The following is a 19,880-nucleotide window of genomic DNA, read 5'->3' on the forward strand; positions in this document are numbered from 1 at the left end:
GGGTAGACTCCCAGATTAAACCAAAACTACGCTAGCTGGAGGCTGATAACAAGACTGATGGTACGCAATGTTACCGCCTCGGTAGTGGAATTCAGCCCTATATGATTGGCGCAAGCTGTGCGTAGCGGTCATTAGTTTCTTGTAGTGGCAACTAGAATCCACCGTTCTTGAAGTATGCCGATCCTTTGGCCTACACAGTATATTTATACACCACTGAAGTATATCGACATTATCATTGATAGGAGCTCAGCCCTGTCCATGTCAGTATCTCTCTCCACTTGTTGTGCCTGTGTCCTACTGTAGCCTGTTTTTAACACAGTCTGTTGTCTTCATGCATCCAAGCTTTTCGGGATACGGGTGCAAATTCTACCATCGGGAGTTTAATCCGTTTAGACCGTCACGCTATGCCTGATTCGGCAAATGAATTACGTTGTCAATCATTAGATAATTGTGGGTAATAAGACATACAGCTGCTGCGCCCCAAACTTCCAAGCCAGCAGACATGCGGTTTATATTTTGGTTTAGGTAATGTCTTCGACTATTTGTGCTTATGCAACTTTCTGCAGCCAGATTTTCATGCTGGTGAGGATTTTCCAGAAGCTGGACGGTAGATCTGATCGGAAACCATGCCGGTATGCCAAGATGGCTAGGGCTGCGACGCAGGTATCTATCACGTGATATGTAAGCAACGCATTCGCTATCAAGGTTCTAGAGACATTTAGGCAGAACATATTTTTACAGCTATATGTACTTGCCCAATTGGCCTTACATATACAAAGCGTATATACAGTCGATATCATCGCAGTCATCAGTTTTCACACAACTTCCCATATCGTTTTCCAACCAGGAGGGGAGCAACTTCATCTTTAGGTGCAAACCCAGCCAATCTCACATCAGCTGTGGGAGATCCGAGATGGTTTGGCTCAATGTCCAATCTAGACCTATTTGGTTGAATCAGCTCTCCAAATTGAACCTCGAGATTCTTGAGTTCAGCGGACTCGTTATGGTTTCCTCCCAAGCAACCTCCCATTGCTAACTGATCGAGTTTATAGTTTCCCCGTGTGGTCATTGCGACTTGTAGGAACCCATTATCTGTGGCTGGAACACCGTTTTGGCGCAACGACCAGTAGCCCAAAATTGCCAACGGCAGGGCAACGCCCAAGGAGAGGAAATAGGGCAAAAGAAGGTTCAACGGTCGAGACCACACATACTGTGTACGCACATCCTGTTGAGTCACGTTGACCAAAGTCGGCCAGAGCTGGAAATGGTTGATTGCGCTGAGTGTGACGTTTGCCAGCATCGAGTTCAGAATTTCCTCGCTTACAGTGAATAAGGTGTACGACGTAGTGAGGCTTCCTTCCCAAGTATCGCTGAACCCGTTGAAAAGACGGGTAGATTGGACGAGAAGATTGTCTCGCACCACTGTTGATCCAGTCAGTCCACGGGCAGGTACACTCTTAGGGAATATTAGCACCTACATTGCGTTGAAAACGCCGCCCCTTGCGAGATCGGTTCGACTGTTTCCGCACTTGAAACGAGTGCCCCTACGTTTCCGGATATGCCTTTGGTCATTGCCATAATTAGTGCCATTATATTACGATCGCGAATCGCGTCCACAACAGCTTGAGTCATATTGTTCTTGGAAAAATAGAGTTTCTCATCCATCGGCACTAAGTCATGCACGTCTCCCACGGTAACAGTTGACGATTGCTCGCCGTTGTGGAATCTTTGAACGACATGGTATTTGGCACGACGAGGGCTACATGTCAGTACATGTGACGTGTATTCCAATTGAACTGTATTTGTGGAATCATTTCGAACCCAATTATATACCTCTGCATTCTTCATCTCAAAGCTCTTCAGAGTGGAGGCGAAGCTTGAGTCTGCATCCGGTGTCACGGTCCAGTTGCTTTCTAGCGCATATAACACAACAGCACTCCTATTTAAAGGCGGACTGACCTTATCAAAATCAGTATTGTTGCAGCTTAGATATGGCCCAACAAAGGAAATCTTGTAGGAACAATTGAGCCCGCAAGGTGAGCTCATTGTTCGTGGCTCGCCGTTCACGATAGTTTGTGTAGCTAGCTGGTACATTACAGGCTTGATCTGGATCCCCATACCCGCTAAGGTCAATGGTTCAGCACGCAGTACCTAAAATGTAGTCAGTAACATTATGGTCACTCCAACTGTTCGATAAGAGGACCAGTCTACCTCAACGTAGTCAGTGTCGTTTTCTTCTCGCCAATTATTCGACACGAACAAGGCTAGTTCATCATCCTTCATAATCGTCGTGTTACCTCCCCAGGTCTACATTGCGTACAGATTCACCATTAGATGTCTAATCTAAAATATGTGTTGATAGCACTAACCTCTGAGAGATCCATACCTGGTACCTGTGTCTGGGGTACCTCGTGCGTCATTGTCGTACTCCTGACAGTCATCGAGCTTGATGGGAAGCTCATAGCGATAGGAACAGCCCAGAGAACCATGGTAATAATAGCTAGTAACCATCCTTTTTGAAGTACAGTCATCGAGAAGAATGACGTTGGGCTTCCTCTCATAGTGTAAAGGAACTCCAAGGTTTCAAGCCGCATGGGAGAGGCTCGGACAAGATGCCAGAAATACTGCGTGAACGCCGCTGCCAGGCAGATGCGAATACAGAAGCCGATTATGTTGGCTACAATAGTCGACGCGGCCGTGACATGTGTTTGTGATGGGATATTCGGATCATTTTCAAGCTTTCCGTCGAGATAGTGGAATACTAATGCATGAGTAACAGCTAGTGCAAGGGCTGCGGGTAAGTGTCAGTATCTTCCATCAATCCAACTACATGGACTGTATTTGTCCGTACCTAAGGAAAAACTGCCACAGAGGATGAGCGTAGTTTTCCACCCAATACCCCATTGACAGATGTGGTCCTGTTTCTGCGTGGAATCATCTAAATCGTGTACTACGATCGGCGTCTCCAACTGAGACGGGTATTTACCCAGAGGAAGTCGATCCGCTGCATTGGCAGCTTTGTAACGAAACCACATACCCGGTAAAAGAAATCAGGTCCTTGAGGATGTCGCATTTCCTAAGCTTTTTTGTTCAAACACTACAGACTTATAAGGATTCCTCAACCCTTTTTCAAGCATGATGTTAAGATTTAGCCGCCGGGATATCTGACAGACTGTCGATCGACCTGTCACCGCTGCATCTTTCTGGGCGGCAAACAGATATAGTGGAGTGTGCTGAAACGCTTGTTTTGGGGGCCATTTGCTGATCCTTTGCCTCTTTATTTGTCAGAGGCTAGAATTGGCTCCTTTCGATGTTGAGAACCAAATAGAGCGGCTACCTACCAGCATCCCCATGTTTTACCTAGCCATGGCAGAGCTAACTAGCCGCTCAACTCTATACATACATCTACACTTCCTTCGAGCAATCGCTATCTTGACTTACGATTCAGCTAGAAGTGGCAAGTTCCAGTGAAAACAGGTACAATGACACGTGGCATTCTACCGTTCGATATCACCGTTGCATGGAGAGCCCAACCTCAAAACTCTTGTCTGCTTGGCAGCGCTTACCCACTGAACACTTGCGCTGAACGGAATGCGGACCAGGGCGCTTAACATCCTGATAGATGTTGATCTGCCCTAATCTCTGGTCCATAATTGGTGTTGGGCTGCAGCGAAGTGGGGCCCTACAAATGCCAGAGAAAGAAAAAGTCGCCGACTCTGCAGGGGCAAGTTTGTCACGCGAGATGGCGCACCTACCCGCTAATACCGATACACGACTCACGCATGAACCTTGAAGCCCTACCACGTATCATAAAATTAGAAACTTATATGGGGAATGATCAATTAACATTCTACTGGAGTTTATAGAGCCTAGAGGTTAGCTTTAGCACATAAAATATATTGGATTCATTTTATGTTTACATACAGGAAGTAAAGAACTCTTTTTTGTGTACGCGACGGCAATAACCATGATCTCCTCGCTGCCTGAGGTATCCACTTTTCTAATCCAGCGTCATTTCGGTCCAACACCCGGCTTTCCATAATAGAGCATAGGCTACAGAGTCAAATATGAGACTTGGTATTATTGGAATGTGAATGTTTAGACAACAACATAATGATGGTTGTCTTGTATGAAGCTCAATAATTTTCTGTTGGTAGCGAGGCTCATACGAGTTTGCACTGATCTAACGATCCGAAATATATACAATGTGTACACTCTAGTATAAGAGTACTTTCTACCAACATGGTGCGAGAAGATCGGCTTCGTGTCTTAGTGCCAGTGCTTCCCATAATTCATAGCCTTCGGCAACACTGGACTATACACCAGCTTGAGAACTATCTGAGTGCATTTATCTGTGCTATAGTTGGTACCCATGGGATACCTTCGCCGTAGTTCGAATTGTTCTGGTGAAATTCCAGATCTTTGCCGGGATTGGTCGGGTATTACCCGGAGCTTGGCATTCAATCTTAATCTCCGGGCCGGGACTTTTCATCATCAGCTGGCCCCCTGTTGCCGCCGAACATCAACGGGACATATACTCTGTACTCCGCCGCGATCAACCAGAAATTATCCTGGCTGGGGTTAAGTCAATCCATTAATCTGTACCGGTTAATCGACACTTCTAGCATATGTAGCTAAGCTTTAGTTTGGTCCCTCTAGGTCATTTCCGAAAATTAGCCATGAATTTTGATGAGGCCCACTCTCTGTTTCAGGCGGTTTCAAGTATACAGTTCTGATTCAGTTCTAAGGAACATATTCTTGGCCGTATATATCTATCCCGTCCACCTATCTCAAGTCTTGCTCCGTTTAAACGCACTCGTTCTTTTGTTGTTTAGGTTTTAGCCGTGTTGCTTTCTCACTTATACATTCTTTTTCATCAACATGGTTCACCTGTCCCGTGCCCTGGCGGCCCTGTCCTTTTCGGCATCTGCCCTTGCCCTTCCTGCTCTCTCCTCTCGGGCCCAGGCGGCGAGCGAGCACTGTGGAGACTACGACTACGTTATTCTGCAGGACACACCATGGATCGTATACAACATGCTCTACAATGCGAACCAGATCGTTGGCACACAATGCACCAACTACGACCAGGTGACCACGTCTAACAGTGGAACTAAGGAGGTCATATGGAGCAGTGTGACAGACATTGAATATGTGGAGAGCACGTAAGATTCCCTCTTCGTAATCGCGTTTTGGAGGGTGAAATTAACCTAGATCTACAGGAACAATGTGCCGAAAGGCTACTCTTTCGTGGGTCTCACCCAAAATTTAGAAACAAAGTTGTCGGCCATCGACTCGATTCCCAGCACTTACAGCTGGACTCGTACCAACACAACTGCTTACAAGGGTATAGTCCTATCCTACCGAGGCTTTTGCGGGATATAGCTCATGGGTCTTACAACAGGAAATGTCTGCTTCGATTTCATGACCAACGATGTCAAGGGCGATTCCACCTCTTCTTCCTCCCGGGAGTTGATGCTCTGGCTGCAGTACGAGGGTGGACAGCTTCCTATCGGCTGGACCAATGGCGCTGTTGCCACTATTGACGATCTCTTTGGCACCTCATGGAAGCTGTATGAAGACGTCAATGAGGATACTGGAATCACCGTCAGCACTCTGATGCCCGAGACACAATTTGAGGGAAGCTTCACCGGTGATTTGAAGGATTGGCTTCTTGCTTTGTCTAAGCTGGGACGCTTCACTGAGTCGACTTATGTGAACGTTGGTAATGCTGGGTATGTTGCTTTCTCTCCCATTTTAGCTCAAAGACCTCTAACAGTTTGTACAGAACCGAGTTCTTCTATGGCAACTCTGTCATGAACGCTACCCTCGGATTGCAGATCAATCTTGCATAGAATATCAATATGTAACTCGTATCAATGTAAGGGCATTGGAGATGGTCTTGGTATTTTGAAATTGGATGGGATATCCGAGTACATAACCTGGTAAAAGTGGCGTTGTGGTAGATAAACCTTTGGATATAGTCTATGACTTTGGTACTTGTAACATAATTCAAGCTATAATTGTATTAAATGTCTAAAACGGCATTCCTAAAGACATTTTGGTCAAAGTTCGCACCGCACAAGACAATGACGCTAGTTTGGTTGGCGAGCTGTCCTGCAACTTTACTGAAACCAGCCAAAGCAAGAGCGGCAGAGCCTTCGACATTCATATTTTCATCGAAGGCCATAGTCTTCATAGCCGCTTTGATCTCGTCCTCGTCACATTCAACGACGTGATCTACCACAGACATAGCCAACGGGAGCGTGATTGTATCCGTATCAATACCGCCAGCAACGGCATCAGCTAGGGTATCTCGATGTTCCGTTTCAACTACATGGCCAGCAGCCATGGACTCGGCGAGAGCTTTCGAGTTAATCGCAGAAACACCATAGACCTTCGTCCGGGGACTGAACGCCTTCGCCACCGCCCCGATACCGCTAATCAATCCACCACCACCCATGGCGACGAAGATATTATCCACCTCTTCACACTGCTCCAGAATTTCTAAACCAATAGTCCCCTGCCCGGCGACAATATCAGGATCATTGTATGGCGAAATATAAGTATACGATTGCGAAGCAGCTAGCCGCTGAGCATATTGTTCAGCAAGGCCCGTCTCAGCTCCATGCAGAATAACATTCACCCCGTAGGACTTGATTTTCTCCAATTTCGCAGGTACCACCGAGTCCGGGAGGACAACAGTGAGATCTTTAGAGAGTGCCTGCGCGGCACATGCGGCGCCTATTCCATGATTGCCCGATGAGGCGGTTATTAATCGTCCGTTGGCAGGTTGACCGGACATCTTGGACATTGCACCTCGGATCTTGAAAGATCCCGTTAATTGGAAGTTTTCTGCTTTGAATAGCACCCTTGCGTTGTTGGATTTTCCTTGCACTCTGGATGGAATGAGGGGCGTTTGGTAGATGTGGCTGCGGATGCGATTCCGTGCCTGCACTGCGCTTGCTGCAGTTTCGTAGACTGAGTTCTGCATTTTCTTATTCTTATTGGAGAATGTTTGGTAGGTAGCGGATGGTGAAAGGCTGTGATGGTTAAGATTGCAATCTTGGGGTGTGTTGTCCTCTTTAATCTGCGTTTCTGGCGAATTAGTCAAGATCCCCTCATCGCCATGAAGTCCCACTAAATTGGAGGTTATGATTGGATCAGACGCTTGTATTACCTGAAGCGGCTTAGATTACCCGAGAAAGGGCCGATTTAATAGCAGCATTTATGGACGCCAAGATCTTCACCAAAGAATTCACTGCCCTAATGTCGAATGTAACTCTCTACAAGCACATACCTAAAGGGAAGGGAAGTCCGACGGTTGTAAGCCTCTTTATAGACAGATTTCTATGATGCTATGAGAGTTAAATGTTATCTTGGAAGCGATAAATGTTTTTAACATGAGCATGAGTTGGTAACTTGGTATCAGTCAAGGTAAGTATGCTCGGTCCTTGCTACAGGTAAGAGGAGTGATAGTACAGCACTAATATAAATACTAAGTTTATAAATATTCTCAGTACTCTTATGCCCACTTAATTAAGGACTACCTATTAACTGGCGTAAACGTATGGAGAGCTAAATCTGGTTTGACATTTATATCAAACAGCCTTTGATATTGAGATTAGAAGATAGCCATATCCTGTATAGTGTTAGGCCAATTCTTAGACACGACATGACGTCATATTTGATACTCCTTTTCCAACACACCAATGGAGAGTGTTTGGTAATACACAGGTAGAAGTAAGAAGGGAAATCTTCGTTGAATAATATCTTAAGCTACATTTGATATTATCCTTGACCGGTCGTCATCAATAAGTCATTATTTCTAAATGAACATTTTTAAACAGTACAACCGTAACCTACACCAGACTCGATCTAAATCTTAGATCGTCCTTCAGGGCCCAGTCGCTCGAGTACCTGCTCCCGTACATCATGCACAATAGTCGCAGCATCCTTGACATTATGAATCAATCCAATAGACGCACCCGCGTAGGTAGCCAGTCTTCCCTCCGGACCCCAACCAGAATCACCAGCCTTCAAAGCTTGATCATGCTCAACCTTCAACTCATCAAACGACCGGCCAGCCTGGTGCTCAATGAAACTCTTGTTGATAATAGTACGCGGCATATACGGCTCCGGCCAACCCATCGTACCCCGAAGATGATTGTAAAGTAACGTCCGCGTCGTAGAAGCCGCACCATCCGTAGCTCGGACAATTTCACCCTGATACCCACGACTAATACGCGCCTCCTCAGAGGCTAAAAACCGCGTTCCCATGACAACACCATCAGCACCGAGACAAAGTGCCGCCGCAGCGCCTCGTCCGTCGGCAATACCTCCAGCCGCAAAGATCGGGATCTGACTACCAGCTAACGCGTCGACGACTTCCGGGAGGAGCGTAATTAGTCCGAGTCCATCCTTGTGTCGACCATGACCGCCAGCTTCTGAGCCCTGGACAACAATTACGTCGGGTCGCTCGGATCCCTTCAAGAGTCCCTTTGCTTCTGCTAGCGTACCGATCTGGATCCAGATCTGGGTCTGTGATGAGGCATCGCGGATGCTGCGCGACCAGTGGTCGTAATCTTCTTGACCGCCCTTCGGGGCGAAGAGCCACGCAGCGCATGGTTTGAATTTCTGGATACCAGAAACAGCAGTGGCGAGGTCATCGCTCCAGAGCTGGAACCCGACGCCAACGGGAAGCACATTGGTGGTAGATGAGAAAGCGGACGAGGATTTACGGGCCTCCTCGACTAATGTTGACACCTTCTCCAGATCAACAAGCATATCTTGTGTTTTAACGGCTGGTCCGAGAAAGCCCAGACCACCGGCGCGCGATACGGCCACCGCAAGGGCGGGACCTGACATCACGCGCATGGGCGCGCTGACAATGAAGGGATTGGCTACCCATGGATATGAACGTGATAAACTCATGGCGAGGCGTAGGGCTTTTGACATATTTACTAGGATATCTTGAGAGGGGCCGGGGGGGTGATGTTGGATTATATAGAGTGTTTAGAGGAGGATCTTCAGGACCCTTTGGATGCGATTCAAGTAGCTTGACTTGGCCAACGGGCGGGGCCGGAGCTAAGCTCCGCGGGGTGCGGATATTGCGGAGTTATGTCACATGTCGCCTGTCACATGCTGGCTGGAACCCTCATTCGTTGCGGTCCTTCTCCAGTCTATGAAAGTATGTACCGTGTGGTTAGAATGTGAAGTTCAAAGGTGAAGGTCAGCTATCATCTATGCTAGGAAAACCTGAGCTCGAAAATGGTCGCCGTGGTTCATCATACATGACAGGATGAGTACCCCACATATAATTGAGTAACCGAGTATAACCTGGCAACTTTCGCCTAATAATCGACGGCCGACCAAAATCGACGAAGGCTAGACCGGAGGTCAGTTTTGAAGAAAAGTAGGAGCAAAGGAACAGCAGTGGATGGTGTGCGAAGTTCCGTCCGTCCGCACTACGGGCCGCAACCCCACTAAGTAGTACACTAAGGGCGTTCATGGCTCCGATCATATTCGTCATGCACGTGAAGATATAGTGATTTCTAGATAGTGCTTATTTGTCTCTGACACAAATAACGAGGCGTGCGTAGTAGGTCTAAGCTGTCAAGGAGTGTCATTAGTACATCCTTGGTAGAAACATTACGGCTCGAAAGATGACACCGACCTTGTGGATGTGGCGCCATTCAGCAAGGCATTAGACAGATTGTAAAGGATTTTTGGGTATCTTCGGAATACGAGGAGTGGAGCTTCTCCGGCTACCACATATATCAGAACAACCAATAGGTACGTATAAGCTGCTTTGAATGGCGAAATACTCGGCGTGGCCTCGTAAATGGTATGCTAATTACAGTAGTCTCACTCGACAAAGACGCTTCAAGTAGTGGCTAAAACTGAGCTTGAAAGCTAGTGACCTAACAACTTCCCAACATACTCCGCAATAGCCAGGGTCCGCTCCTCACTAAGACGTCTGCCGATAATCTGCACGGCAACGGGTGCGCCATGATAAACCTCGGGATCATACTCCGCATAAACCGCCTTATCCATATCACTAACCGGCTGATAATCCGCCAATCTGTGATCCACCGCCTTGTCTGCATAGGTAACCGGGACAACAACACTGGTGTAATCTAACACGTTAAAGACAGTAGCATACCCATAGTACCGGAATTGGTTGTGGCGGACTGCAGCTGTCGCCGCCACCGGGGCGATGATAGCGTCAAGCTCCTTGCCCGTCCGTTCCTCCCATTCGCGCCACTTGTCAAGGTATTCACACTGATAACGCCATTTTTGCAGCTGCGCGTCCCATACCTCATTCAAATCTGCCTTGGGTAGGTTGGGATTCATGAGGTCCTTGATGTTCGGAATAGCGGGTTCTCCTGAGGCGTTGATGTGCTTGTAAACATCCTACATTATGTTAGCACGTATACTAATTTTCTTAGGGGGGCTACTTACCGTGCTTCCATCTGCAGCGTAGATTTTGTTGGCTAAATCTACGGCAAATGCATGCTTGTAGGGTGTCCAGGGTGCCACGGTATGTCCGTCCTTCTCGAGCGTAGACCGGACGATCTCAACGCCACGAGTAATCGGAGGGTGAGGACGTACCTTATCCAACTGTCAGGCATGATTGCGAAGGAGGAGGAGCGACTAATACTTACAACGCCATCAAAATCGTAAAATGCGAAATTTAGACTCTTCTCAGCAATTTTTGCTTGGGCGGCGTTCTCCTCGGCCTCCCTCCAAGGAAGCGGTATGACTTTCGAATCATACTTCCAAGGTTCCTCCTTAAGGACAGACTGAAGGAAGAGTCTGACATCTAGAAAGCATCAGTATCTCGACGCGAAGAAATATCCCAGATCCCTACCTTGAGCAGAATGCGCAATTGGTCCAACGACGCTGTGTATCGTTTCCTGACCTTCCATGCTGTTCGTCATACCACCGTAAGGCAGACGACCGTGACTTGGACGAATCCCATACAAGGAGTTGAATGCGGCTGGGACACGAATAGATCCACCTGGATATCATTAGTCGCCAGAATAACTGATGAACCAAGTATGGATACCTACCGATATCAGTTCCTATACCGATGGCGCCTCCACGCATTGCAATCATGGCACCTTCGCCTCCCGAACTACCACCGCAAGAAAGGTTGAGATTCCTTGGGTTCGATGTCCGACCGATAATATTATTGACGGTCTCACATACCATCAATGTTTGTGGTACACTCGTCTTAACAAGGAATACTGCGCCCGCTTTTCTCAAGAGGGCAGTCAATATCGAATCGCTGGTGTCGCGCTTACCCAGCCAAGAGATATAGGCCATGCATGTTTCAGTTCCCTAGTTCTATGTTAGAAGAGATGCACACAGTAGTGTAGGAAGCTCGTCTTACCTTGACTCGTAATTGGTCTTTCAAAGAAATCGGTAATCCATGCAATGGTCCCACGGGTTTCTTGTGCGTCTCGAAATACCGATCAAGTTCCCTGGCCTGGGCTAGTGCTAGCTCTGGGAAGAAGTCATGTGCGCAATTAACCTATTCTCATTAGTTTCATGTATCTCCGATCGAGGCGAAGGTTATACCCACAAGTTGATGAGCCAGTGCAGCTCTTTTACAGAATGCGAGTGTCACATCCACGGACTTCAACGTGCCATTGGCTAATTGAGCGACAAGTTCTGTGGCAGACGAGTTTGTAATCTTTATTTCAGAAGGCGACAGAATCCCAGACTTCTCAGGTAGATCGATGACCGAGCCTTCTATTGGGACTGACTTGAATTTCCATTCGTCGGGGATGGACTTCTCCAAACGTGCCCTCTTGTCGGCAGCGAGATCTTCCCAGCTGGCAGATGGCATAGTGACAAAGTGATAAATACAGCTGTAGACGATGGTAGAGCAATCACCCTGGTGTTTCCACAGAACATTGACCATGGAGTACGTTGCTTTATATCTCCAATCTCCAAGTCTCAAATTTGGGGTTACCCCGCAACCTCAACTTTGCATCGCGGCCATACGGACCGCGCAAGGAGAAATGGAAGCATAAGTGAGGCTTTTTAGCTTTTAATTGGGCGATAAAACCGGTTATCTCGTGTTTATCTTGGCCATGTGGTTCTGGGAGTTGTCTGGACCCACATGAGATAACCATTGCTTTACCATTATAAATTCACCAAAGCCTTGGAGTGCTTTTCGGGGCTGGTCCAGCAATTCTAACAGACTGGATTGGACCAACCTGCAAGATCCGTTCACGGAAGTCGGCATTTTTGCAACATCCGTGACAATAGGGCGCAGGTCGCATATACTTAACTTTGATAGAAGCTCAAACTGGGGGGCCTGCAAGTGGGGCGAGCCCTACCGTTAAAGTTGAGTAGCCAATATCCATGATGATGAGTAGTGATACACCAATAGGTCGGCGATGAAAATACATATTTCGCCTTTTTCTTGCGTTTGGGTTCTGATCTTATCAGACACTCATTTGAGCTTTTATTTTTCATTCTTTGTAGATGTTCAAGTTTGCAACCCGGAGAGGCTTCTCTAAATTCTTCGGTACACGGACGCCACATGATTCAACAGACTCGGTTGCCAAGGTTTCTGGCTTGCCCTCACCCAGCTGTGGTGGCAGCCAAGGTATCTTGTGGTGCGGTATGTATTCCTACTTGCTGTTATGTCCGACGTCTCTAACGATGGTCTGGCCCAGAAATGGCGCCCCAGGGAGGTCCGGGCGCGTTAATAGGTTTCGGCATCTTCGAAGAGATACAGGAAAAGCTAAACATCGATATCACCTTTAGCGAGCGAGCACACTGAGCCTTACCCGCGGCCTGATCATATCCTCGATGATGATTTCGAGGGGATGAAGAAGCCCCACACTGTGAACAAGGCTACCAAACGAATCTACGAGCTCGTATACAACCAGGAGCGGGAAGGGAAGTTTGTTCTTATATTAGGTGGCGATCATTTATTTGGGATCAGTACTGTCTCAGGCGTTGCTAAAGCCATGCGCGAAAGACATTCCTGTCGCGAAATTGGCGAGGTGTGGATCGATGCGCACGCTGATATCGACATACTGGAGACGAGTTCTAGTGGTAGGATTCATGGAATGCCCGTTGCTTTTTTCTGTGGTCTTGTCGGATAGAGAGAAAGGTATGTTTGATTGGATTAAGGAAAGAAATCTCATCAACCTACAAAAGTTCGTATATATTGGCCTTCGGGACGTTGGCGACCCCGAGAAAGACATCATTGCGAGACATGGTGTTGAGGCGTTTTATACTGATGATGTTAGAGAGTAAGTCTCACTGTCTTATCATCGCCCTTTCATCACTTCTTGTCGTCGACCACTAACAAACCCACCAGACACGGTATTCAGAAGGTCATGGACTCAGCCCTGGAATACGTCGGCGATGAGACACCGTTGCACGTTTCGTTTGATATAGATTCCCTAAACCCAGAATGGGCCCCATCTACCGTATTCCCCGTTGCCCCGAGGTTAACACGAGATGAGGGCGTTTATATCGCACAACGCCTCTCCGATGCAGGAATACTGAATTGTTGAAGATCTATTGTAGATATAATCTGAAGTTGTTCTAGTGAGACTATTCAGTGTTAGCTAGTTATACACGAATATGACTAAGCAATGCATAACATTGGAGGTTGAGAGTCATGTGATGACACAGGCCAATTTTGGCACTGATGCCTAAGGCAAAATTCATGATATACCAATAACCACAACAACAACGGCGTCTACAGTAACCGACCATCAAAAAAAAGGAGGTCAGATAACGTCCCGATATAGACAGGTAAATAAGTCCCATCCTGGTATAGCAGCCCGTCTTGGCGTAGTAAGTACGCCCGAAGGGAGAAAACTCTGTCTCACTGTCAAGAGGGATTCAAGAAACTGTTTCTATACTTGCTAGTGAATACACAAACACAATATACATCCGAACTAATAAATAAAATATAGATATGAGACCAGGGAGAACAATGTTACTAATGGAAGCCATTTGATTAGGATTGGACGGACATTCGCCCATGAGCGATGAAACTTTTACTTTAATCCTGGACGAAGCGCAACGACGCGAAATTCGACGCCGATCGTGTCGCCCGATTCGGAGCATCGAGGTGCCAAAAACCTGATACGAGCAAAACAAAAGATGGAGGAAGCAGAGGAAAATGATAGGGAGTAGTTTAGAGCACACCGACAGCAATTCGTGGAGCTATACCGGGAGATGGAGTAGTATCTACTACAATTCCCACCACCTAAAATGAAAGAGGACCGGAGAAAAAGGCACGAGAACCCCGCTTGGTACAGGGTGCAGCAGAAGCAGAATATTATCATTGGTTCGAGTCAGGCAGAAACCGCAGGACATGGAAACTGTGCATCAAGTCATTGAACATCGTCTCTTCTTGACCATGTCACGCTTCTATCACCTTGACAAATTAGGACTCGGGTATTCTTATGCAGAATATCGTCTATCCACTTATCAAATCCTATACAACAAGGCTCGTCAAATCCCTCGATATCTGCAGGATACTATTGAGCTCATCCGTCGGAGTGCGTCCCATCCCGCACTCTGTAGTCACACCAAACCTCCGCACAACAGACTGAGCAGTCCGAATTCTCCGCCTTGTCCCCTCAGTATCATTCGCATGCACCAGCCCAAGATAAAGCTCTACATCACCTCCAACATCCAGTTGGCTCAGTGCCTCGAAGTAAGCGGAATCATCCCTGTCTTTTGGGACAGGCATGTGAATCCAACTAATAGGCCGATCCAAAGCCTTGGTAATATGATTCACCAACTGCACCACCAGTGACAAGTCTTGCGGGTCAACGAAATGTTTATGACGATAATCCCCGTAACAAAGATGCAACCCGAGTGGGATTCCCGAGGGAAACCCTTGCAGAGACCCTGCATACGAGTCACAATTCCATCTAGCACGGGGGCAAAGTGGGCCTTAAAAAGCGCATCTGGTAGACGTCCCCGCTCATGTTCCAGTACAAATATTTCGAAGCAGATGTCTCATTGAATTGCGAGGTCCTCAGCGGGAATTCCTTCAATAATGGTAGCCAAGGATTCAAGAATGCGGTGTTCGTAGAGGGGCTCTAGCTGAGGTTGAAAATCGGCTTTCACATGTGCCTTGATCGAGTTCAAGGGGGAGGGAAGTGAGACTTGGAACCGCACGCCCTGAGGAATGGCGCCTTTGTCACGCAGCTTTATAAATGTCTTGTAGGACTCTAGGGCGGCTGCATCAAATTGCGTTGGTTTGACTGACTCTAGGCTGAAAGTGCCACGATGATCAGGTGGTACCTCAGCGGTGGCAACACCTAATATGGAGTTTCTAGTTTCCTTCGGGAAACAGTCCAGCTGCCAGCCGATGTAGTTATTCCGTACATTGGTTTCGCCGTCTGGGATGGATCGCAGGCGTCCGGGTAAGGCTGAACACACTTTGCTTAAGACCTCTTCGGTGGTAGTGAAGGGGATACTTCCCACCAGTAGGACTCCTGAGGGTTGGGCAGTGCTACTTGGCATCTTGTGTGATGTTAGGTATCAAATAGTTGGTCGTAGGTAGTGCGGATTACTCAAGAACACAGTCAAGTCAACACGGATGAATTACACAAGGTGATACATAATAAATATCAAGTAGGGATCTTAGTGCACTATGCATGAGCATTATCCTGGAAGGTATAGACCTATTGCAGTTATATGTGCCAAGTGGCATTGGGGGCGCATGTTCAACAGGCCAATTCCTGTTGCGACGATTTCGACCCGTAGTTGCTCGGCCTATTCCCACACGAACCTTGATTTCTCTCAAAGCCATGGCCAAGCAGTACAACGTCTAATAATTTCTTTCTCAGCAGCTAGCGGGCCAAAGTAGCTGTGGTGATATCATCATGGCAACAAAAAGCAGGTTACAACTGCGTGTTTAACGTTCGCTACAAGCAGCGCTTATAAGGTCAGCTTCCTTCCGTTAATCAGTTGTTGCAGGATAGCTGAAAACCTGGTATACAATTTAGTACCTAATCTTGATCAAGCTCTATAATTTTCAGGGACAGTCATTCCCAGTTTTCTGAGCTGCCCCCATAACAGGCCGACTTCATCATTGTAGCAAATTGATGCCAACAGTATTTACCTAACGAACGGTCAACTGACCTCCGAACAACAGATCTAACTACGCCATTTCTACATCCACATCAAGCTTTATTATCTTAATTTAGAGATGTGAAAGCGCCAACTCCATCATGGAGAGGGTGACTGTGAGAGTGTATGTTAATTGACCTGTCTTCCTTACAGGCTGGAGAAAACATCTATTGGAATTGTCGCATGTCATAAAAAGGCTTAAATGGCCTGTCGGAAACGTAGGAATGTTTTTTTTAATATTTTTTTCTGCGTCATCTTCTTCCTCTTATTTTCTTCTTTATCTTATATTAATTACCTTGGTCGTTGGAAAGTTTAGTAGTTACTTTGGATCAGGTTCCTGACGAGTTCAAGTTATGAAACAGAATGGTTTGGGGCCTTATTCATTTATTATATACAGGGTGTCCGGATATTGCTATCACCATATATACCAGGATTGCCTATACAACTGCCCCAAGGGAAATTCTAAAGCCAACGGATATAACCCGACAGTCCTGTTCGATGCCCAAATTGTCCATGTACAAGAGGCAGGGTATACTGTACATGGAATCTGAGACAGGAGTATTAAAAACGGGCATAACAAAGTGCACAGATGCCGAGAGTAGGGTATAGAAAATAAAAGGGATATAAAAAAAAATCAGAAAACAACCACTCTCATATGTCATCACCACTTTCAACCACAGCTACAGCACGTCCACTCAAAGAGCGTTTAATGCTTCTCGTGGACCTCTTCAGTCTCCTGGCCACTGTCACTGCTGAGGCCAAGCTCAGTCTTCTCGTGCACGCCATGGTCGTTGGTGTCCAGGCCCAGCTCGCGAGACTGCTGGGTGATTTCTTCGAAGCTGAGCTTGGGCATGGTGTTGGCGACCCTCCATGCCATCTTCCCTTCGACATGGGCTTTGGCGTAGATGATGTCGACCTCTTCAAGCTCACGGCCGGCTGTTTCAACATAGAAGAAGAAGCCGAAGATCAGACCGAGGAAGTTGAAGAGCGCGAAGAAGAGATACACACCCCATGGGCTCTGACCAGCGAAAAGGGGTGTGAACATAACCACGGCAAAGTTGCAGATCCAATTAGTACAGGTCGATGCCGACGCGCCGACAGTACGTGTCCGAAGTGGGTTGATCTCAGGGGGGTAGATCCAGGGCAGTGGCAACAGAGTAAATGCAAAGAAGGTAATGAACAAAAAGATGCCAACAGCAGCACCCTTCGAGTTCTCCTCAGTTTCCTTAATCAAGCAAGCAAATGTGATAACAAAGCTCAGCCCTTGGCCTAGGAAACCCACCAGATAGAGGTTACGACGGCCGACTTTTTCAATCATAAAAAATGACGGGATAGTTGCCAAAACGTAAACAGTCGCGAATACACCTCCCATAATTAGAGATAGGTATTTCTCCATACCTAGGTTCTCTTGGAAAAGTAATGTTGAGTAGTAGATTGCAGCGTTACAGCCAGTAAACTGCTGGAAAAACTGACCGGAACAGCCAATGAGAAGGCGCTGGAATTCCTGGGTTTTGCCAAATGTGAAAACCGTCTTCCAGTTTGACTGTGTGTTCTTTGAGGATTCCATGTCTTGTTTTAAGAAGTTGAAGTCATGAAGGACTTGATCAGAATCAGGAGAGGTACCCTTCAGCTTGCCAAGAACTTCACAGGCCTCCTTGTCGAGCCCTCTCATGACAAACCAAGACGGAGAATCCGGGAGCATCATGGCACCAGCAGCCACAACCAACGCGAAAAAGATCTGCAGCGCCACCGGGAATCGCCATTGGACAGAATCGGCGGCGTGCGACATACCGAAGACCACCCAGTAGGCAATGAAAGTACCACCAGCGATCATGGCGCCCTCAAAGCACACCAGAAAACCACGATTGTGAGCGCCGGAGCACTCTGATTGCCAAACTGGGATTGTAGCGGTGTTCATACCATTTCCAATACCCGATACAACACGGCCGATGACAAACTGACCAACTTCCCAATGACCAGTGAAGCAGACCGTTGTCAACAAGGCCCCAATGATCAGGATACTGGCACCCATAAAGATCAGGCGAGTACGGCCGAGTTTGTCGCCCAAGAACATGGAGAATAACGCGCCGAAGAAACAGCCAAGCTCGTAACAGGATGTGACAGCACCACGGATGACGTCGATGTAGTGCTTTTCGCCCGCAGTCGGATTGTCAGGCATTTTGAGGATTGGAAAAGAGTCCACGAACTCGTCGCCGTTGAGGAGGCCAGCCATCATGCCCTGGTTGTAGCCAAAAAGCGAGAAACCCACGACAGCGGCAAAGGTGATGCTCAATCGGAGCGACCGACCACTCAGGCCGCTAGTGGTCGTCCACATGTTGACGGTGGGAACAAAGTAAGAGCCGTCAGGTCGTTGTGGAGAAGGGGGAGAAGAAAGCTGGGGGAAAGTAGTAAGGAAGAAAAGAGTACATCGGAAGAGGAAGAAGATTGTCGGTCTTATAACAACTTATATATCGGACGTGTTCTAATGCAACCTTGGTGGGACCCCAAACGGGGAAAGTCCAGCGAGGCGGAGAGACGCGAAGGGAACTTTTTTCCTTGGCGCTTGGCGTTTAGCGCTTGGCAACTTGGCGGGATCCACTGACCAGGGTGGGGATGACTAATCTGGACTCCTGGAGGCCTCAGGGTCGATATTCCAGTACCCATGTGGATGTACCTGGAGTCGCCAAGCCCTTTGTCGCCCCAACATGATGTCGACAACTTCTCGCCAAGTTTCTCAGTCGGCGCTAAACAAAATTTGCCCGGTTCTTTACGAAATTTCGGACCAATGACCCCCAACTACTCTGAATGAAGCACAAGGCATGCGGACCGAAGCAATCTCGCTCGACTGTCTGTTTGTGTCAAGCCGGCCGTTCGACCAACGCTGTAGGAGTGAATGGCAGGTGGTATCGGGACCCACTCGGTATGGCCGTATGTATGTGTTAGTCTCTTGCTTCACATGAATCGTTACTAAACGAACGCTTTCCGGGCCGCATAGACCCCATTACTAACTCTCCATCTGGAGGTCTGACGACCCACAATGACGATGTGGTCGACGGAATAATGTTACCGACTGGGTCCATTTTTACGTTGTTTTCCCGATGTCCCACAGATAGTAGACCAACAATAAAATTTGCAAGATGCCTTGTTCGCAAAAGCGGCCGAAGGATCTAAGAGCGCGCGGTAATCTCGTGACGTGTGAAAAAGAGGGATAAAACATCATTTCATCTGAGTACTACCTCCACGTTTTCCCCGCGATACGCGCACAAGGTGGTTCGATCCGGGGATTCCAGCGCTAGAGATACAACCCCGACCTGAGGTTGTGAGAGTCGATAGGCGGGGGGATGCGGGAGCATGTGGGCAAGCCGGCCAGTGGCCAAGGGAAGCTTTGCCGACTCTTGGCAAAGAGCCGAGTTCTTGGCATACGGCGAGTCCCGCCACCACTTCCGTTCAGGTCAAACTGGCGCCCCAGAACTGACTGCGGGGCTTCTTCATATCCGGGGCAGTCCATCGGCACGTGGTATACCGTTTTCGGGCATTCGCCGGCACCGTCATCACGGCTTACCTTCCAAACGATCCCCTTCGCCTCGGGGTATTGGGGGGGCCGTGACCCGAACATCCTTGACGAGATCTGTCGAGGCATAACGGCGTTGGTTTTGCCAGGTGACCGCGGCGGAAATGATTCCCACCTGCCCTGACCTTCCTCGATACGCTCCGCAGACTCGTAGGACGGTTCAGCGGAAACGGTCTCGCGA

At 47.8% G+C, this 19,880-nt stretch overlaps 8 protein-coding genes across 8 annotated transcripts; 1 reads left to right on the forward strand and 7 right to left on the reverse strand.

The window, feature by feature from the left end:
• Positions 1–808: 808 nt before the first annotated feature.
• On the reverse strand, positions 809–3,073 carry AO090038000176 (uncharacterized protein; the record flags this gene model as incomplete). The annotated part of the gene is made up of 6 exons (XM_023238410.1): positions 809–1,422; positions 1,479–2,151; positions 2,212–2,307; positions 2,370–2,791; positions 2,852–2,969; positions 3,038–3,073. The coding sequence occupies 6 exons, from the start codon at positions 3,071–3,073 to the stop codon at positions 809–811; spliced, it is 1,959 nt and encodes a 652-aa protein (XP_023093025.1).
• A 1,808-nt stretch (positions 3,074–4,881) lies between these two features.
• Positions 4,882–5,852, forward strand: AO090038000175 (uncharacterized protein; the record flags this gene model as incomplete). The annotated part of the gene is made up of 4 exons (XM_001825086.1): positions 4,882–5,162; positions 5,220–5,344; positions 5,402–5,732; positions 5,786–5,852. 4 exons carry the CDS (start codon positions 4,882–4,884, stop codon positions 5,850–5,852), a joined length of 804 nt encoding a protein of 267 aa, XP_001825138.1.
• A 173-nt stretch (positions 5,853–6,025) lies between these two features.
• AO090038000174 (threonine ammonia-lyase) lies at positions 6,026–6,991 on the reverse strand (the record flags this gene model as incomplete). Its single annotated transcript, XM_001825085.1, has 1 exon — positions 6,026–6,991. The coding sequence occupies one exon, from the start codon at positions 6,989–6,991 to the stop codon at positions 6,026–6,028; it is 966 nt and encodes a 321-aa protein (XP_001825137.1).
• Positions 6,992–7,875: 884 nt separating this feature from the next.
• Positions 7,876–8,955, reverse strand: AO090038000173 (nitronate monooxygenase; the record flags this gene model as incomplete). The annotated part of the gene is made up of 1 exon (XM_023238412.1): positions 7,876–8,955. The coding sequence occupies one exon, from the start codon at positions 8,953–8,955 to the stop codon at positions 7,876–7,878; it is 1,080 nt and encodes a 359-aa protein (XP_023093024.1).
• An 821-nt stretch (positions 8,956–9,776) lies between these two features.
• AO090038000172 (uncharacterized protein) lies at positions 9,777–10,353 on the reverse strand (the record flags this gene model as incomplete). Its single annotated transcript, XM_023238413.1, has 2 exons — positions 9,777–9,849; positions 9,941–10,353. The coding sequence occupies 2 exons, from the start codon at positions 10,351–10,353 to the stop codon at positions 9,777–9,779; spliced, it is 486 nt and encodes a 161-aa protein (XP_023093023.1).
• A 146-nt stretch (positions 10,354–10,499) lies between these two features.
• On the reverse strand, positions 10,500–11,929 carry AO090038000171 (uncharacterized protein; the record flags this gene model as incomplete). Its single annotated transcript, XM_023238414.1, has 5 exons — positions 10,500–10,822; positions 10,871–11,020; positions 11,073–11,343; positions 11,396–11,536; positions 11,588–11,929. The coding sequence occupies 5 exons, from the start codon at positions 11,927–11,929 to the stop codon at positions 10,500–10,502; spliced, it is 1,227 nt and encodes a 408-aa protein (XP_023093022.1).
• A 3,080-nt stretch (positions 11,930–15,009) lies between these two features.
• AO090038000169 (uncharacterized protein) lies at positions 15,010–15,808 on the reverse strand (the record flags this gene model as incomplete). Its single annotated transcript, XM_023238415.1, has 2 exons — positions 15,010–15,519; positions 15,788–15,808. The coding sequence occupies 2 exons, from the start codon at positions 15,806–15,808 to the stop codon at positions 15,010–15,012; spliced, it is 531 nt and encodes a 176-aa protein (XP_023093021.1).
• Positions 15,809–16,834: 1,026 nt separating this feature from the next.
• On the reverse strand, positions 16,835–18,463 carry mfsA (glucose-inactivated glycerol proton symporter STL1; the record flags this gene model as incomplete). Its single annotated transcript, XM_001825080.3, has 1 exon — positions 16,835–18,463. The coding sequence occupies one exon, from the start codon at positions 18,461–18,463 to the stop codon at positions 16,835–16,837; it is 1,629 nt and encodes a 542-aa protein (XP_001825132.1).
• Between the last annotated feature and the right edge of the window lie 1,417 nt (positions 18,464–19,880).

This window comes from Aspergillus oryzae, chromosome 6 (genome assembly GCF_000184455.2).
Source record: "Aspergillus oryzae RIB40 DNA, chromosome 6".
Classification (NCBI taxonomy): domain Eukaryota; kingdom Fungi; phylum Ascomycota; class Eurotiomycetes; order Eurotiales; family Aspergillaceae; genus Aspergillus; species Aspergillus oryzae.